The following is a 20,291-nucleotide window of genomic DNA, read 5'->3' as shown; positions in this document are numbered from 1 at the left end:
AACAAGTAAAGAAAGTCATGGCCAAAACAGGAAAGTTTGCATTAAAATTTACCTCCTCTTCTCTACTTCAACAGGTATGCCAATTGTGAATTTGCAAAGGGATGCTAGGAAAGAATTCAAAGGCTCTACAGCATGAAGTATTCCACAGGCCTGAGCAACAAGAAGTTCCATTCATCATCACGAATTTCATTTTTTTTGCAAAGGTAACATTTGTGTTCATTGAACCAGCGCATGGGTTGCACTGAAAACCATATTTACAGCTTGTCAAAAAAGTAAGAAAACTAAATCTGGATCCTAAGAAAAACCTGGGATATCTATAATGGATTCAGTGTCCTCTAAATACATCTTTTGCCAAGTAGTTTTCCATGAACATAACACCAAATTCTCTTGATCTCAATCGATGCACACAATTCAATTGAAGGCCAATATTGCAGGAACAAATACAGTATGTGGAGATCTAATTTGACCAAATATTACCTGAGTAAATGCTTGATAGCCTTTTAGTATTTCCAAAATAATAGCCTCCCCCTGAGACCTTTAATGTACATCACAGATGAAAGTAAGTACATACAGCATTTTATAAGGGCTCATTCATAGATATGAAAAATATACATACTTCGCTAAGATGAACGATAAAGCATCAAGAATGGTCAACCACATTGAGTCAACCATCGATACACAAAGAAGTGCAGTTCTTCCGGTCAATTTCGCTGGTGGATCAGACTCACATCTTGGCGAGTCAAGCTGGTCACTCCAAGACAAAATATGAAGTAGCAAGTATGTCATATGACTAACTGCCTTTCAGATATATAAAAAAGGCCAAAGAGAAGGACAGCAACTCAACTAGTTACCTCACCCATGTCAACCGCCTCATCTGTTAAAGTAGCCACAGTGAAAACAACTCCTAGTAGGCCCTCAATTGCTAAAGTTATTGCATGTGCTTCGCTTGCAACTAAAACGGCAGCATTCGATGCATCACTATCTAAGCTCCACTCAATCCCTATAAAACAAATTGCCCAGTGATTAGTTAAAATTAGCATATCCAGGTGATAAAGGTTTTGCAAGATATGACTCTAAGACAGTGATAAGGCTAGCAAAGTACAAGGGAAGGAATTGACTCCCTGCCCCACCTTCAAAATGGAGCTCCTAAGTCTACCCACCTATCAGAAGGAGGAAGAAAATAGACAAGTAAAGCCTAACACATCAATTTATTGTTCCTATAGAGGAACCAAATGATATTTAATTACGTCGCATTTTAGCATCAAATAAGCACCACGATACTCAACCAAATTCACATTCATTTCCTTTTCCCAACTAACAGAATTAGGTATATATCTGAACTCCCTAGAGCTTGCAATCATAAAAGTCTGAATGATATAGGCTTTTAAGCAAAGCTTCAGCATTTCTACTTCGTGAGCATAGGTACATAACATATGTTGAAAATTCAGTTTTTTATTACAGTTCTTAATCCAATGGGAACATAATCAGTGGCTATATTCTCATTGATATGCTGCATTTCAATGAGTTCCACCTAGCACACCAAGGAGGGACTAGAGAGAAGTAAAAGAAAGGAAGGACAAAATCATGTAACTTATTTGAAAACAAATACATAAGAGCGAAGGTAATGGAGTTTTGTGGTAGGTAAAAACCTACACTGATTTCTTGGCTAAGGAGGTTTGACAGTGTGCCTGTTGAACACATTTTACAATTTGAGATTCACTATTTTCTGTCTACAGCTCGTCTCTAAGGTACTCCCAATATTATCAAAAAAATAAATTGTGCCTAAACTTTCTAAAAGAGAAGAACTAGTTAGTAAAGTAAAAAGGCAGATGTATCTAAACATTCTATCAAGTTAGTGAAGAGAAGCTTCATCATAGAGCCTATCATATTAGAAAACCTGACAATTGACTAAAGTACAGAGTGCATACTAGTTTAACTGTGCACCACTTGATAAAAATATAATATATGTAGACTTAACATTCTCCTAAAATATCTAATGCATACTATCTAAAAAAACAGGGAACAAATGGATCATCAGGACAATTTGACAAGTCAACAACTGAAGGAGTAGTTCAGATTGCTTCAGATGAAAATCAATTATCAATGAGTTCCTATAACGTGTCAATATGAACAATTTCGCTCATATTTTCCATTTGAACTAGTCTGCCAAGAATCAGTTATCCAATAAATAGGGTACGGGACATGATATTAGCAATTGATGTGTCGTTTAATATAAGAAGAGTTATTAAAGCACAAGAATAAGAAATGATAATGAGAGTGAATATATTGTTGGAAGTAAAAGGCATCATGTAGCACATAGGATGTCGTGTCATAGTGAATAATAGATTTAGCTGTCCAAATTTAAGGTGTAATTATTCTTTTTATGCAGAAAATTACAAGATGCTTGAGTGACAAACTACTTGAACTATTTTTTTTTTTTATGACAAGGGAAACCCGCAGCCGCTACCCTTTGGGTGCGCACAGGTAAAACTCCCGCTCCCATGCAAGAACTTGCAAACCACATAGGAGAGGTAACCCGCACTAGGAAAGCCCGGTGTGACGAGCTCGACCCAGAAGTCAAACCCCTTGCTTTCGCTGGCAAGGGGTTTCGAACTTGAAACCTCCACCATGGAGGTCCCAAGCCCAAACCACTGCACGACCTTGAAGGGTAACTACTTGAACTATTCACAAGTCACTTTCTCAGTCATAATTCTCATCAGGTCTTTCTTACTCACCTTACTCTATTCTCAGGTATGTCTTGTTTAGTCATTCCCTACAACAGCTAACCATGTTATGCCTCATTTTTGTATGCTCTCCTGGTTCATGGATAAGCTTTACTTGCTGTCCCTACCATAACTGACCCCGCTGTTCTTTTTTCCTATCCATACTATACATCCTTATGGGAAGATCAATATATTTTCATGCCCAATCCAGATGTTTTAATTTCAAAAATATTGATAACCATGCATGACAGTTTGGAACAAATGCCAACGCATTCTCGGGAATAGAATTGATACCCACTATAAAACCAAATCCGCCACAAAATATACCTGCATCATTCAAGCTTTGTTTTAAAAAGTTGCTACCACTTTACTATATTTATTGTTAACCATTTTAGTTCAAAATCGACTGAAAAAGATCACTCTTCAGGGTATATAAGTTGGTTAACATTTGTGGAGAATCATATTATGTTGTTGCTTCTCTACTTTTTACGACTTGTATATGAGAGATATTTCCATTATTAATAAGATTATTACCTTGTCAAATAAAGATCACTCATCACGACACTCCAGCATTTTACTTCACCATATCTAAGTAAATCATTTACAACAATCATTAAATCAATGAGTCAACTATCGCTGCTAGAGGTAATTGACGTACTCGGGAATCCTAAATAACTCAATTGAACTTAGCAACAAGCCAAACGAGTCAAAATTTGTTAATGTCCAAAAGATATTATGTTTCATTCTCCACCAAAAATTCAATCAGAGAGCAGATGATGCAATTACCTTTTGCTTTACTACTAAACATTCCAGCTACAGCAGCAAGGCTCTCCTCACATGTGTCTTGAAACTGGATATAGAAGAGAATTAATTTGAGTTTATTCCCAAGGAAACCATAATTATATACGATGACATCAGAGATAAAGCAAAGAAAGGAAAAGGAAGCCGAAATCAAACAATGAGAGTGTTTAGTCTAAGATAAAAAAGACCCAGAGAAAACCTTAATCTTTACATCGAGAAGGAAGTTACATACACATTGATGTTGAGAAGGGCCAACAGTTTCTTCTTTCCCCTACAACCAGATCAAAATTTACTGCCCAAGCCACCGGACATGGAGGAGTCAGTTCGTGACCTCTCTTTCACCCCACCCCCCTCTTCAATCCTCTTCGGACTGTGTTGTGCTTGTGTTTCTGAAACCCCAAAACAGGAGAAATCATCGTCTTTTGCTAGCTTGCGCACTAGCTCTTTATTAGGATGAGCATTGTGCCGTTGATTATTATTGTTGATTAATTGCCTCAGTTACTGCAGTAACTAGTCTAGAAGTTGTTGGATTTTCTCCAGCTTTTTAGCCATCTTCAGCAGTTTAAGTTAGTTGCTGTTTTTAGGAGTTTAATTACCGTGAAATCATGTGCAAAGTAGTTACTTAGATATAAGTTCTAGTTGTTGCATTTTTTCTGTATTTAAACAAAATTTCAGTTCAATGAATAATTATCTTTCCAGCAGCAAATATTTCTTCTCTTCTTCTTTCCTTTAATTCTGTTCTAATAGTTGATGTCAAGCCTAAAACCTCCAGCAAAAGTGGTATCAGAGCTCTCTTCTTGAGGGACCTATAACTGAGTGGAACTCATTTATTTATTTATTTTGATAATGGTAATTTTGTGAAACTCATTTTGCTTCTCCTTTTTTTCTTATATGGATTCAGAAACTCCTCTCACTGCACTTGCACCACATGTCTTCAAAGGTGAATGCTATCATGTCTGGGCAGCAAGAATGGCACATATGGAGGCAAATGATTTGTGGGAAGCTGTTGAGGAGGACTACGGAGTTCCTCCTTTGCCTGCAAATCAAACCATGGCGCAGATAAGGAAGCACAAAGAGAAGAAAACAAGAAAATCAAAGGCTAGAGCAACGTTATTTGCTGCATTCTCATTTGAAATCTTTGTCAGGATTATGACAATGAAATCAGCATTTGAGGTTTGGAATTTCCTAAAGAAAGAATATGAAGGATATGAATGGATCAAAGCAATGTGTATTCTCAACCTGATAAGAGAATTTGAACTTCAGAAGATAAAGGATTTCAGGATTCAGAGTATTCTGACATATTACTCAACATTGCCAACAATGTAAGTTTACTTGGCTCTGAATTTCCTGATTCAAGATCGGTTCAAAAAATTCCTTTAACAGTCCCTCAAAGGTTTGAAGCAATTATTTCCTTGCTCCTGTTGCTAGATTAGAAACCATTACATTATTGTTGGCTATAATTGCGCAAAAGGTTGGAAAGTGTTTCAGTTAAACGTTAAATCTGCAGTCTTGTATGGCTTTCTTGAGGGGATAATTTATGTTGAGAAACCTGAAGGATTTTCGGTCAAAGGGCATGAAGATGAAGTGTATCAGCTCAAAAAAACGTTGTATGGACTAAAGCCCCAGTGCTTGGTACAGCAGGACTGATGAGCATTTGGTGCAACTGGTTCTAGAAAATGCCTTCGTCAAAAGAAATATGCTAAAGACATTTGGAAAAAGCTCAGAATGGAAAATTGCAAAGAGACAACTACAATGTACAGAGGAGAAGTTGAGCAAAAATGATAAAGCTGAAAAAGTGGATGAGGCTCTTTACAGGAGCTTGGTTGGATGTCTCATTTTATATGTAGTAAGTCCTCTATCAAGATTCAATAATTGTGCAACTGACACTCATTTTAGAGCACATAAAAGGGTTATAAAATATGTTGAAGGAATATTGAATTTTGGAATCAAGTTATGTAAATTAAAAGCACGTGTTGCAGGGGTACTCCAATAGTGACTAGGGTGGCTCTTCCGATGACATGAAAAGTGTTAGCATGATGGACATCTAAACAATTGTATATATTAATGTAATTATATAGTGATATAAATTAGCATGATTATATAGATTTGTTGTAGAATCAAAGGAATAAATATTGTGATAGAATGGCTGATTTGGGGGATAGCAAAGCAGATTTAGAGGGATTGAATGACAGATTTGTAGAGATAGAATAGCTGATATTTAGGGATAGGAATAACGGATCTTTAGGAATTTTTAATATTTATTCTCTATATATAATGGAAAGACTATCACTTTGATAGGCATTCAGCAAAACTGACAAAAAGTACTTTTGGTTATTGTTTAATCTTGGATGGGGGGTATTTTCTGGGTGTTCTAAGAAGCAAGAGACTGTTACACAATCAACGGCTGAAGTTGAATTCATTGCAGCAACAGCGTCTACAAATCAAGCCCTATGGCTTAGAAAAGTGCTACTTGATATGAATTTAAAGCAAGAAAATTGCACAGAGGTGTTTGTGGATAATCAAGCAGCTATTGCTATCTCAAATTATCCAGTTTTTCATGGAAAACCAAGCATTTCAATATCAAAGTATTCTTTCTCCGAGACGCGCAGAAAGAAGGATTTGTTGGGTTAAAGTATTGCAAAACGGATCTACAACTGGCAGATATTTTTACAAAAGCGTTGCTAAGAAGCAGATTCGCCTCAAAGAAAGACTTGGAATTTGCAGCAACTGAAGCAAGGTGAAGTGTTGATTAATTGCCTCCATTACTGCAGTAACTAGTCAATAGAAGTTAATGGATTTTCTCCAGCTTTTTTAGCCATCTTCAACAGTTTAAGCTAGTTGTTGTTTTTAGGATTACTTGTTATTTTTAGGAGTTCATTTATCATGGAATCATGTGCAAAGTAGGTGCTTAGACATAGGCTCTAGTTGTTACATTTTTTCTGTATTTTAACACCATTTCACTTCAATGAAAAATCATCTTTCAAGCAGCCAATATTTCTTCTCTTCTTCTTGCCTTCATTTTATTTTTTTTAGAGTTGAAGTTAATCCTGGAAACTCCACTGATACCTCCACGTTGTCATTAATTTCTGTTGTAGCCAAACCAGCCAGTTTGGTTTTTTTAAAGAGAGTTAATCGGTCTAGATCTATTAGTGAATCGGTTTAAATTGCATCTCAACACCAGTTCACTAATCTAAGGGTAGTGATTTTCCCCACTCTCTTTTGTGCCCTACCTTTATCAAATTCGAACTGTGCATCGACTCTTTATCCCCTATCCATTATCTGTGTGTCCTCCATACCTTCTGGTGGATGAGTTGCTAACTCCCTTATGCGAGTTTCTTCCAACCTCCTAAAAATTTTGTCCCCCCCCCCCTCCTATAGACACTGGTATTCTCCCACCCTTACTCACCAAGCTCTTAACTCTAGAAACATCAGTACGATTGCAATTCACCTCAAAAGCCCCACACTCAAGAGCTCATAACACCAAAGATGTAAAGGTAATCATATGACAATCACCACCCCAGTTACTTCTCTCTTTCTGTAGAGTTCCAGAGTTTCTGCCTCAAACCATCTATAAAGTTAAAATTGTCATCGAACCATCTCTCACCCACCTTTAAGATGGCTAGACTCACTTTCACTTAGGCATGTGCACAAATTCGTTCGAAGGTTTGGTTTTGGCTATCGTTGGTTTGAAATTTCAATTTTCGAGTTTCTACAACTATCATCTAAACTCAATCCACTCCAAGTCCAATTCGATTCATGTTTTTATTATTTCGATTCGGTTACAGAAATTGGTTTTTTTTTTAGAAGGTAACAGTCTGTATTATATTCCAAAAAATCAAACCTGCCACAACTTGTTACAGATTTACTAATTACAAATAAAAGGAGAGTATCAGGAAGATCTTCAATCCTAAATAACAAAAATTACAAGGTGCCGAAAGCATTCATTACTGATTCCAGATCTTCCATATACTCCTGTTTACACCAAAATTGAAATAAAACCAAGCAATTCATCTTCATCTTCTGGATGCTGTTATTACTTTTTTTCTGGAAGCATTTGAGGTTCCTCTCTTTCCACACAGACCACCAAATACAGGTGGGGATGATCTTCCATCTTTCTTTATGACCAAAAATGTAGGTGAAGCTACTTCATATCTTCACAGCCTGGACAATATTTCTTGGCATTACCCAAAGTAGGCCCTTCGAATTGATGAAAATGCTCCACAAAATATTACTGATCCTACAGTGAAGAAAGAGGTGATTGATTGTTTCAGCCTCTTCTCCACACAGGAAACACCTAGGACTCAGTTGGATACCCCTTTTCATGAGGTTTTCCTGAGTCAAAACAGCTTGCTTTGCTAGTAGCCAAGTAAAGCAGGAAACTTAGGAGGTATTTTAACTTTCCTGATAAGTTTCCATGGCCAGCCAGTAACCTGATAGGTGAAAGAGTTGAACTATTTGTAATCTTCCTTCACACTAAAATTTTCGTTGTAGTTATGATTCCAAAACAATCCATCTTGGGATGTAGAGGTTCCTTTGAATTTCTCAAGGATTCGAAAGAAATCTTCTAGTCTCTGGATCTCCCATTATTTAGGGGCCTTCTAAAACTCAGATTCCATCCCTGATTTGACCAAACTTTTGCAGTGTCTTTTTGTTGTTGGTTCAGAATGTAGATATCTCCAGAGTCTTGTTCTAACCAGCTGTCCTCCCAGAAGGAGACCTTCATGTCATTTCCTATTCTAATGCTGCAATTCTCTTAGTTTTGGCCAAAGTTTTCTGATGGCCCTTGCTAGTTCCATAAGTATTAGTGATCATTTTGGTAGACCAGCGATCCTCCATTTCATACTTCTGTTTGATGAGGTCTTTCCATAGTGCTTGTTCACAAGATGCCAGTCTCCATAGCCATTTCATCATAAGGATTTGGTTCTGAATCTTCAAATTTCTTACCCCAAGACCTCCTTTTTGTTTGCTCCCAATCAATTCATCCCACTTAACCAAGTGGAATTTCTTAGTGTCACTATTTCCTTCCCATAGAAAATTCCTTCTTATTGCATCAAGTCTGTCAATGACCCCATCTGGAATAGGAAATATAGACATTCATGAAGGTAGGCATTGAATTGAGAACACTATTGATGAGAGTGAGTCTCCCGCCAAGGGAGAGATATTGGCTCTTCCAGTTCACCAATCTTCTTTCACACTTCTCGACCACCTCATTTCAGATTCCTAAGGACTTGCTTTTTGCTCCTAGTGGCATGCCCAAATATACACTTGGTAATTCACCAGTCCTCCCCCCAAGTGTAACAGCCAGAGAGGTCAGACTGGTGACCTCATTCACTGGGTATAGGAACCTTTTTTCCCAATTAATATGGAGTCTTGATATGGCTTCAAATAGCAAAAATACAACTCTGAGGACCACCAGTTGGTTTCTGTTGGCATCACAGAAAACCAGAGTATCATCAGCATATTGTAAGTGTGTGATCTCCATGTTAAAACCCACCTTATTTGATACTCTGAAGCCCCTCAACCATAGTTTCTCTTGAGCAATCTTCAAGATATCATTGAGTCCCTCCATAGCTACAATGAATAAGAACGGAGACAGGGGGTCTCCCTGTCTTAAGCCTCTCTATGAGGAGAAGAAACATGTAGGAGAGCCATTGATGAGAATAGAATAATTCGCAGTATTGGTACAAAACTTTATCCATCTCATCCATCTACCACCAAAACCTCTTTTGGATAAGGTCTCCAGCAAAAAATTCCAATTGAGATGGTCATATGCTTTCTGAATGTCCAGCTTGCATAAAATGCCTGGCACCTTGCTTCTCATTTGAGAATCCAAACATTCATTAGTCATTAAAATAGCATCCATGTTCGGTCTTCCTTTAATGAAAGCAAGTGTTCTGTGTCCACTAGCTTGTTCATAACCTTTTTAAGCCTCTCAGTTAGCACCTTGGAGATTATCTTATACACACTACCAATTAAGCTAATGGGTCTAAAATCTGTGAGTTTTTTGCACCCATCTTTTTGGGAATTTACGCCACATAGGCGGAGTTGAAGAATTTCTCAAAGAAACATCTCTCATGGAAATTTTTCACTGCAGCAATGACTTCCTCCCCACGGCCTCCCAACAGTGGGCACGGAAGGTCATGGTGTAACCATCAGGACCAGGAGCTTTGTCTCCAGCACAAAGCTTTACACAGTCCCATATCTCGTGGTTCTCAAATTCCCCCTGTAGCATCCTATTGTCTTCTTCAGAGATTATGTGCCCTTCCTACAGCCACTAGAGCGTCTCCATGTCTCAATTTTAGAATATAGCTTCTGGTAGAAGTCTATGATTTCTTTTTTTCAGAATATAGCTTCTGGTAGAAGTCTGTGATTTCTTTTCTTTTTTTTTTAAATATAACTTCTGGGAAATTGCTTTGTAGGTCTCAAAATCTAAACAAACAACTATTTTCATTAAAATTTTACAGAACATTATCAAAGGTAATGAAATCTTTAAAACTGCAGCCTCAAGTAACCAAGATATTAACCAAAAAAAGAATCACAAACTTGCAAACATAATAGCATATAAATGGCAAAACAAGAGTTTGAGAACTTGTGCTACTCCAAGCTTACAAGCATAACAGCATATTTTATTGAGGCACACAGTATATATTTCTACACACTTCCCTACTGCCCTTCTCAAAATAGATAATCCTATGTATGATTAATAAACACTTCTTGCTATCAAGGGGTTCCCAGAAATGTTTAACCACATGTTTTGGTCTAGTATCTTTAAACGGCGTTTACACAATTCAGTTTCTGGGTCTGTTGGTACTGTAAATACATCCAATCATATCCGCACTAAGAAAACCATAGATTTATAATTGAATTTGTAAACCAAATTCAAATTGTATAATCTAAATTGTATTTCTGAATTGCTTTGATTCGGCTCAAAAATTTGAGTTGAACCGATTTGTGCACAGGCCAACTCTCACTAGGAAACCTGAATAAGAACGTTGAGTAAAGAGTCTCCCATAGAGGACACTTTGATCCATGCGTTGACATCCCAGACCTTCGTTGCCCAAGACGCTACCGAATCTGGCGAAGTAATTTCTTCTCGAACCTTCCCACCAAGCACATCTAAGGGAAAGCTTTCCTCTCTAAGATATGTCTCATAAATAGTGTGAACCTCAGTTCATGTTCTCCCTTCAGTCTTCTACACTCCCCTTCCAAAGCCAGAGCTGGAGCAAAAAGAATCTCCTTGTAAGGATGAATCTTGAGCTTCCTAGCTTCTAGAGAGAAGTAGGAGTCTCTCTCAAGAATCCATTTTCTCTCTCGCATATTACTTGTAAAATTAAAATAAGCTCGAGAAGAGATTGTTAGGCCTGTTGCCAAATTTAAGAGGAAGACACAACAACATTACAGAAACAAATACCACAAATTTGCACTTGTAGAATCAAACCATTATTCTTTCTATTTATAAGGATAGTGGAATTAGAAAAGATAAAACAGGTAAATAAAAATGGATTAGGAATAAAGTGAAGAGTAGAGCCCATATTGTAGACCTGGATACTCGAAACGACACGAGCAAGAGCTTTTACCATACTCTCAACCACATTTGTGTTCTTCGGATGCCTGCATACAATCAAATACATGCACATATATAAAAAAGAGAACTGAAGAATAGAGGAACATGGTAACTTAATAGACAGGCAAAATCAATTGTATTAATAACGGAGGCTAGCACCATATAGGTGCATAGTATTATAGAACTTGTACACAATCTAAATTTGGCATGCAATAGTATAAGAATCCTAATAAATGTTCACTTCAAATATAGCTTTTTGCTTACACCACAGAGATAAGCTATGCATATGTATGTTAGACTATGTATAGCGTCAAACTTCCCTTCATAACATAAATTTCACAGCAAGTAAAGTTAACTCCGCAGTTGCTAACTCTAAGGTACAACATTCCTTAAGACCAATTAAGAATCTTCAGAAGGGGCAGGAGCAGCTTCTTGGTATTACACGTAGTGATCACCTCCATGCCATGGTAGAAGATGAAACCCTGATAACATGTTTAGCAGCTTCCTTGCAACTTTGATATCCACAATCTCCACAAAATAGATGTATTAAACAATCTAATTCCTCTTTTTCCCCCACTGAGCAGCCTACTTTCCAAATTATTGTGGGGTCTTTAGATAGGAGGAGTTTGATTTGGCTTTCTGTAGAAGAGAGAGGAGAAGCAAGCATAGTGAAGTGGATTTGAGGAGTTGGGCACATGTCATTTATATTGTGAAGCTGAAGAGAAAATATGAGAGAGCTTGGCTTGATTACTCCCTCAAGCTATTGGGGATTGATTACATAATAATGTTTTACATGTTCAGAAAAGGAAAGGAACCCAATAACAATAGGAGTAAATTAAGTTACTTAGCATATATACATACATTGTAGAATACTTATAAGGATTCTAACACTCCCTCAATTGGTGCATGTAAACTATGAGTAAACTATGAGAAATTCTCAGAAACAATTACAGACCTTAAGCTCATTGATTACCTCAGCATAAGGCACAATGTACATGGTCAAGGACAGACCTATTTCAAATCACAACTAGAGTGTGGAGATTGGGATACAACACATTCTCACTTCAAGTTTGAAAATATGTCGCTGCAACAAGAAGGGTTCATTGACATGGTGAAAGGAAGGTGGCAAAATTATATGGTAGGCAGTAATACAGATGTCACACTTATTAAGAAATTAAGGGACCTGAAACAACTCTTGAGATGCTGAACAATTGGAAAGGTGTGGGCAAAAGAGGGGCTGATGTTTTAGCCTTATAGTGTTATTTTCGAGGTTAGCAATATGCTACTCCTTTCCGCCCAAAGTAATTGATATTTTAGCCTTAAAGTGTTGTTTTTGAGTGTTATGGTCCCTTGTTAAGGATCTAGTTACGGGCGTTGCAAGATAAAACTTGAAGTTCTATTTTTTCTACCTATGGCGCTGGTTCATTAGGGAGAACCTGCAATCTCTTGAGTTTGAAGTACTCAAAGACTTGGTAATTTTTTGCTTTTTCATTCCTTAGACACACAATAGTTTAAATACATCACTTATAAAATAACTACCCCTAGAAACTAGGACATGACTTCCTAACTTAACTGAAATGAAAAAATGCACTATTACATGAAAATAATTGTACTATTACAGAAAATTAAACTACTACTAAAAAGGAATTACTGTTTTAACCTCCTTACTACAACAGTGTTATGGTCCCTTGTTGAGGAACGGGACGTTGCAAGATAAAATTTGAAGTTCTTTTTTTTCTACCTTGGTGTTGGTTCATTAGAGAGAACCTGCAATCTCTTGAGTTTGAAACACTGAAAGACTTAGTAATTTTCTGCTTAACATTACACTAAATTCAAATACATTAAATACAACACTAAAACAAGGAAAATAATTGTCTACTGCATACTACAACTGAATGACAAAGTGGAGGAATAACCTCCTTACTGCAACAACTGCTACATAGAAATTAGGAAAAATAAATAACTAAAAAGTTGTAATAATCTACTACAAACACTGCTGGACAGAAATAAAAAATACAAGCTGAAGAATTCTACTTCCGAATTTCCTTAAATATTCCATGTGTAGACCATTTGTAGACTAAAAGGGTGCTAACATTACTCTCCTCTTCAGATCGCGTTTGCCCTCCAAGCGCCAAGTGTGGAAAGTATAATTACTTCCCCGTTTTCCAACAAATTCTTCCTCATCGTATATAGAGTCAATCCAAAATCTCAAACACATAATAGTTTAAATACAACAACTTATAAAATAACTACCCCTATAAACTAGGATAACTTAACTGAAATGAAAAATTGCACTATTACATGAAAATAATTGTACTATTACTGAAAATTAACTACTATTAAAAAGAAATTATTGTTGTAACTATTGGACAACATAGGAGTAATAACATTACTCTCCTATTTCAAATCGCGCTTGTCCTCAAGCGCTAAGTGTGGAAATTAGTATTTCCCTCCTTTCCAGCAAACTCTTCCTTATTGTATATAGAGTCAATCCAAAATAACTTCTTGCACTGATGACCTCTAGCGAATAGTTCATCACAGTTGAAACAGAGTCCCTTAAGTCGCCTTTCCTCCATTTCAAATCTGACATGTTGAGGTGAGAAATCTGCGGTCTTTGATTTGCAAGCATCTAACACTTTGAAAAAATGGGTTGTTCCTTGCGTTCACAAAGTCGGGATAAACTCATTGTTGTAGCCAAATTTAGAGAATTATGCAACTCAACCTCAATTGTTATATCATCAGTAAGACCGCTAATATAAAGTTCAATTTTTTGTGATTGCGCAAGTGTACACGCCCGCGAAATTAACTGCTCAAATGATTCATGGTAATCTGCCACAGACCCGATCTGGCGTAATTTAGCCAATTCTCCCAATTTTTGACTTCTGATTGGTGGCCCAAAACGAAGATTACAATGACGTTTGAAGTTGTCCCAAGACAATTGAGGCAGATCTGTCTCTAATTGCAGAAACCAAAGTTGTGCATTGCCCTCCAATGAAAAGAAGCAAGTCTAACTTTTTCTTCTTCCACAGTTTGTTGGTGTCGAAAGAAGTGTTCACATTTGTTCGACCATCCCAAAGGGTCCTCTTGGCCATTAAATCGTGGGAAATCGAGTTTTCTATGTCGACGAATGATTAAACTTCCTCTTGCTTCTGATCCTGACCCTCCAATGACTTTATTTTTCCCCTTCCAACCAAGATTTTGATCTGTTGAATCAGAACCAACCTTATAATTTACTAAATCTTGTGTGAGTGCATCTAAGCGAGTATTTGTTGCTTCATGTCTGGCTAAATTGGTTGCACGTTCTTCTTGGAACAAAGTCACTAATCTTGCTAGTTGATGTTGAATTTGGTCTCCCATAACTCCCGTCTCTCGTCTCTGATACCAAGTTGTTATGGTCCCTTGTTAGAGATCTAGTTACGGGATGTTGCAATATAAAATCTGAAGTTTTCTTTTTTCTACCTATGGTGCTGGTTCGTTAGAGAGAACCTGCAACCTCTTGAGTTTGAAGTACTAAAAGACTTAGTAATTTTCTGCTTAACATTTCACTGAATTCAAATACATTAAATACAAGACTGAAACAAGAAAAAAAATTGTCTATTGCCTACTACAACTGAATGAGGAAGTGTAGGAATAACCTCCTTGCCACAAAAACTGCTACCTAGAAATAGGAAAAATAAATAACTAAAAAGTTGTAATAATCTACAACAAACACTGCTGGACAGAAAATAAAAAATAAATAACTTATAACTGAAGAATTCTACTTCCGAATTTCCTCAAATATTCCATGTGTAGACCATTGGTAGACTAAAAGGATGCTAACATTGAGGTTAGCCAACTTTCAACATAAAGTTGTACTTCATCACATCCTGGGGAGCCTTTTCTGGCAACCTTGGTCAGAATCATGTCAATGGGGGGAAACACCATCGTTTATACGCAGGTTTCAAGTCTTATGAAATCACCATATGTAAAGGAGTTAAAACATGGTAGGAGTGGACTGAACGTAGCAGGAATTAAATGAGGAGAGTGAAGATTAGCATTGAAATCCTGAGATGGCTGATTTCAGTATTTATTGAGGTGTCGAAGGTCTAAGGGGATTTTGTCAAAAGATGGAAAGTAAAGGACTTGTACTCAAATTTCTTTTGCACCCTTAAGTACAACGAAAATGGCAGATATATCAATTTTGTTGCTATTCAAGGACAAAATAAAGCGGTCATCATTACACCAGAATCATCTTACAACACGAGTTGAGGAAACATTGCTCAAAAAATAGTGAAATTCACCTATGAGCCTATAACATAGCAGAAAACACAATCTAACAAAGGGAATGCACTAGAGTATCTTTTAAAAAGTTATCTTTTAAAGAGACAATAAGGAACAACAAATGGACGACGGAATCCACGAAAATGACGCACATACTGGTAGAAAGTGACTGCCTAATTGAGGTGAATGTAACACCGATATCAGAGACAGATCTCCTCAAGAGATGTATTGTTGGTAAATTCTAGAGCATACTTCAAGAGATACCAATCCTCAATGACGTAAGGTGGGTTTGCAACACTTGGGAGTCAGCCATAGGAGTTAGTGTTTTCTCCATGAACGACGGGCACTTCATGTTCGAGCTACACACGAAAGTGGCTGCACAGGAACATGGGCCAAGAAGAAGATGCATCTGAACCTAGAGTGGTGGAGTCCAATCACAGGTTGTTGGCCGGAAGTTGTAGTGAGAGACTAGGTGTGGATAAGAGTGTTGGGTTAACCCCTAAACCTATGGTCCCATAAAGTCTTCAAGCTTATTGGAGAATAGTAGGGGGTTTCATCGAAGCAGAGGCGGAAACAACCCTCAAAAATCACATGCTGTCGGGCACGCATCAAGGTGAAGGGTGATAGGAAGATGGTTCCAAAGGAAATTGAAGTCACCACTGAGGGTTTTGTGTATACTGTGTCGATCTGGTGTGAAGTGTCGGTGACTTTTCGACGGAGGCGACGAGGAGAGAGGAACAACATCATGGACCAATGGGCAAGAAGGGTTTCTTTCCCCCTCAAGTGTTAAAATTTGTGGATGAGTCAGACCACCACATGAGTACATCAACAGCTGGCAAAAATTTGAATTGGAGATCACTTGACTCTACACGTGAGGCAAACAGGAAAGGAAAAGAGCCTTTATCAGCTGTAGCAGGCCAGCTTAAGAGAGAGAAAAATTTGGGCCCAAATTTTTCAGGCCCAAAAAGGCAACAACAGAAGAATAATGTAGCCCAAGGTCTTGACATAGTTAACATTGAGATACAAGCAAACCTATCCCGTATAACAACAAATAACAGATATGAGAAATTAGGAAATCAAGATACGAGAGTTTCAAACAAGTCCAACATAGACCAGGAGAGCAGAAAAGCAATGATTAAAGATGCAGCTCTAATAAAAAAGACGCCTAGTGACGGTGAAAGATTTTATGAGCCTTTAGGTGATGAAATAGAAGCAATTCTAATGGAACAAGGTAGAGAAGGTGCCCTAACTCCATTTGAATTGGGAGACGAGGGAAACAATCTCGAGTTTGTCTCGAACCTAAGTGATGATCGACGATATGTCCATTCTCCAAATAGAGGAAAGAACAGATCAAGAGATACAAACAGCAAGCGACATGGACGGCACAATTGAAGATATTTTACCACTAAACTCTAATGAGCATGGAACTGATACATCAATGGAGAACGAAATTTCTTCATGGTCCAACAAAACATAATCAGACTCAGCAAAGAACTTGGGGTACATTTCATTAGATGCGAAGAGGTGGCTTTGAACCTCTTTTTATGGCGATCGATAGTAAAAAGACAAATTACTGAGAAGGGAGTGGGAGCAATAGCTCCTATAACTCCAGCAGGAAAGGTCCCGAAAGTTAAGAATTTGGAACCAAAGAGCAATTTTGTGAGCTATGGTACAAGGAGTGGGGGGGATGGGGGATGCTTTATAGATGATCTTAATGAAGGTTAACATAGTCTCATGGAATGTAAGGGGCCTCGATGACCCAGGTAAGAGGCTGCAAATCAAAAACATGATGAATACATGCAGGGCAGATGTCTATTGTTTCCCGGAGACAAAAATCAATGGAGATATAAGTGGGATTGTAAAAGATTTGTGGGCAAATAAGAAGGTGAAATATGCACAAGTAGAGGCACAGGGAACAAGAGGTGGTATTATTACTTTATGGGATAGTAGCATATGGGAGGGTGAAGTGTAGTATATGGGAGGGTGAAGTATGAGAAGTAGGGGCTTACAACATCACTTGTAAGTTCACAAGGAAAGCACAAGATTTGGGAGGGCATTTTTCAAGTGTCTATGCCGAAGAAAGAGAAGTACAGGGAGAGTTGGGGGCAGTGAGGGGTCTAATTAATGGACCTTAGGTGGTGGCTGGGGACTTTAACGTAGTAAGATTTCCATTTGAGGAGAAAATCTGCAGCAGATTCAACAAGGAGATGGAAGAATTTTCTGAATTTATAGCGGACATGGAACTGCAAGACACTCTTGTCTTGTAGGTGGTAGGTTCACATGGAGGAAAGGGGATGGATATGATAGTGCAACAAGATTAGACAGATTTCTTATATTTGAGGAATGGGAAGTAGCCTTTAGAAAGATCAAACAATCAATCTTACCTAGAGTAACTTTCGACCACAATCCACTATTGTTGGAATGTGGTAATTGGGAGGGATCAACCTCTTATTTTAAGTTTGAGAATTGGTGGCTGCAAACTCAAGACATTTAAGAGAGAGTTCAAGAATAGTGGAATCTGTAACTTATGTGGGAAGACCGAATTATATTTTAGCTTACAAGTTGAGGTTACTGAAAGTCAAGTTGAAAGAATTGAGTAAAACAGTACATAGCAACCTAGGTATGCAAAAACAAAGCATCCTTAACCAGCTAACTCAATTGGACCTGATACAAGATCAGAGAATCCTATCAAATGATGAGTCCTATTTAAGAGCAGTATTAACAATGGAGTTGGAAAAAAATGCCATGAGAGAGGAAGTGGCTTGGAGGCAAAGATCTAGGGCCCTGTGGCTCAAAGAAGGGGACATAGATTCAATGTTTGGAACTATTAACTATTAACTATAACAAGAGGTATAACAACATTGATAAACTGATCATCACTGGTTCCAATGTGCCTGAACCAGCTGACATAAGTGATGAAGTTGTTACTTTCGACCAAAAACTTTACACTGAGACAGAAATCTGGAGACCTCAATTCAACCCTAGAGGTCAATCCGGGATCGATGAAGATGATAATGCAGCTCTACAAGCCCGATTTGGAGATTAAAAACTATGTGTTCTGGTGTGCAGGGGATAGGGGATAAGGCAGATAAGCAGGGCCTATGGAAGGAAATCATCATTGCAAGATATGGTAGAGAAGGACCATGAACTACTCGGTAAGTAAAAACTCCTTATGAAAGGGGACTATGGACGACTATCAGAAATCAGTGGCCAAAAGTGTGGGGTAACTCTGTGATCAAAGTGGGTAATGGAAGAAAGACCATGTTCTGGAATGATGTATGGGTAGAGAAAACACCTCTAACGCCACAGTTTCCAGACATCTACAACCTCAATCAGCAAAAACTAGCTCAGAGGTCAAAAATGTACAAGGTTGGAATTTGTCCTTCAGAAGATTCCTCAATGATTTGGAAGTGGAGAATGATTCGGTTCTACAATACCTTGGAACAAGCTAAAAGTCCAATTTTGAGGAAGACAAATTGCTATGGAAGTTGAACAAAGATAGCAAATTCAGGGTGAAAGCAGCCTACAAGCTGTTGGATATCTCAACTGAAACCAAGGAATGGTTGCCATGGAAGACGATCCAGAAAGGGAAGATACCTCATAAGGTGGACTGTTTCACTTGGCTAGTTGCAAATCAAGCAGTTCTGACTCTAGACAACCTTATGAAAAGGGGAAGGCAGTTCTGCTCGAGATGTTTTTTTGTGAAGCTGAAATAGAGACCATAAATCATCTTTTTCTGCATTGTTAAGTGCATTGTAAAGTGACTGAAAAATTATGGCAATGGTTCATTAATCTGAGGGGTATTGGATGGGTCATGCCAAGGCATATTGCAGAAGTACTAGCATGCTGGAATAGATATGGAGTTCAGTCAGGACATAAGGAGAGATCGGATATTGTCCCTTGCATCTGGTTACAATTTGGAAAGAGAGAAATCACAATTTGGAAGGAGAGAAATCAGAGATGTTTTGAGAACAAGAGCATTCACCTTTTACTTTTGGTGTATCCACTCTGTACCTAAGGATATAGGGGACATAACCCTATTTTTAGCCAATTTATAAGGGATATAGGTGATAGTTTTTTTCTTGAAGAAGAAGATAACTTGTATTATGAACAAAAGGAATACTCAGAAAGTATTCCAGCAAAATTACATAGGGAGAGGTGTCCCTACTAAGCTTCATAAACAATCTAAAGTACTAGGAATATCCTCTTCTTCTTGAGGATAGTCGTGTTTACACCAAAAAAAAAAAAGGACTAGACGGTTCATCTTCAGTTTCTGCAGAGAGCAACTCTTGCTTTCAAAACGTCTTTGGTTCCTTTCCATCCATATAGTCCACCAAAGGCAGGCTGAGACAATCTTCATCTCCCTGTGTCCCGACTGATTCCCATCTCTATTCCAGCAAGCAAGCTAGAGCCTTTTTGATGCTCCTTGGCATAGTCCATCTTATGCCTCTTAAATTGATGAAAATATGTGATAACTTCACAATCTCTCTACGATGTAGAAAGAGAGAATTTATTGTCTCAATCTCACATTCACAAAAAGAGAACCTAGAGAAAATTCCCTCTTTTCATAAGGTTGTCCTGGGTGAGTGTGGTCTGTTTGGCTAGTAGCCAAGTGAAACATGCAACCTTGAAGGGTACCTTGCCAGATCATCTTCCGGGGCCAGCCACTACTCTGAGAGACCGATCTCTGTGATCTCTTGTAAGTTGAACCCACTAAAAATCTGCCTTGTTTGTCTGGTGGCCAAAATAGATTGTCCTCATTGGGAGTTGAATCTGTGTATTGCTCCGGAGTATTAGTAGTTCAACCACTTTGTTAGCCGTTCAAGTGTCTCCTTAAGTTTAGGACCTAAACCTGAGATCCCACCCTTGATTGTCTCTCATTTCTCTAATTGTGGATACCTTTTGAAGGCTCAGGTTAAACAAGTCAGGATACTTGTTCTTCA

The 20,291-nt window shown here is 37.9% G+C and overlaps 1 protein-coding gene across 2 annotated transcripts in view; it reads right to left on the bottom strand.

Moving 5' to 3' along the window:
* Nucleotides 1–20,291, bottom strand: part of LOC107031134 (protein MON2 homolog) — a 67,761-nt gene that overhangs the window by 27,812 nt on the left and 19,658 nt on the right. For both annotated transcript variants that reach the window (XM_015232373.2, XM_015232374.2), the window contains exons 13-18: nt 11,066–11,135; nt 3,510–3,573; nt 852–1,000; nt 617–744; nt 478–535; nt 53–150 (exon numbers count right to left, since the gene is read on the bottom strand). In XM_015232373.2, the coding sequence (XP_015087859.1) occupies nt 53–150; nt 478–535; nt 617–744; nt 852–1,000; nt 3,510–3,573; nt 11,066–11,135 (567 nt within the window). The remainder of the gene's footprint in view (nt 1–52; nt 151–477; nt 536–616; nt 745–851; nt 1,001–3,509; nt 3,574–11,065; nt 11,136–20,291) is intronic.

The sequence above is a fragment of the Solanum pennellii genome, chromosome 9, assembly GCF_001406875.1.
Source record: "Solanum pennellii chromosome 9, SPENNV200".
Lineage (NCBI taxonomy): Eukaryota > Viridiplantae > Streptophyta > Magnoliopsida > Solanales > Solanaceae > Solanum > Solanum pennellii.
This window is presented reverse-complemented; position numbering and strand designations above follow the sequence as displayed.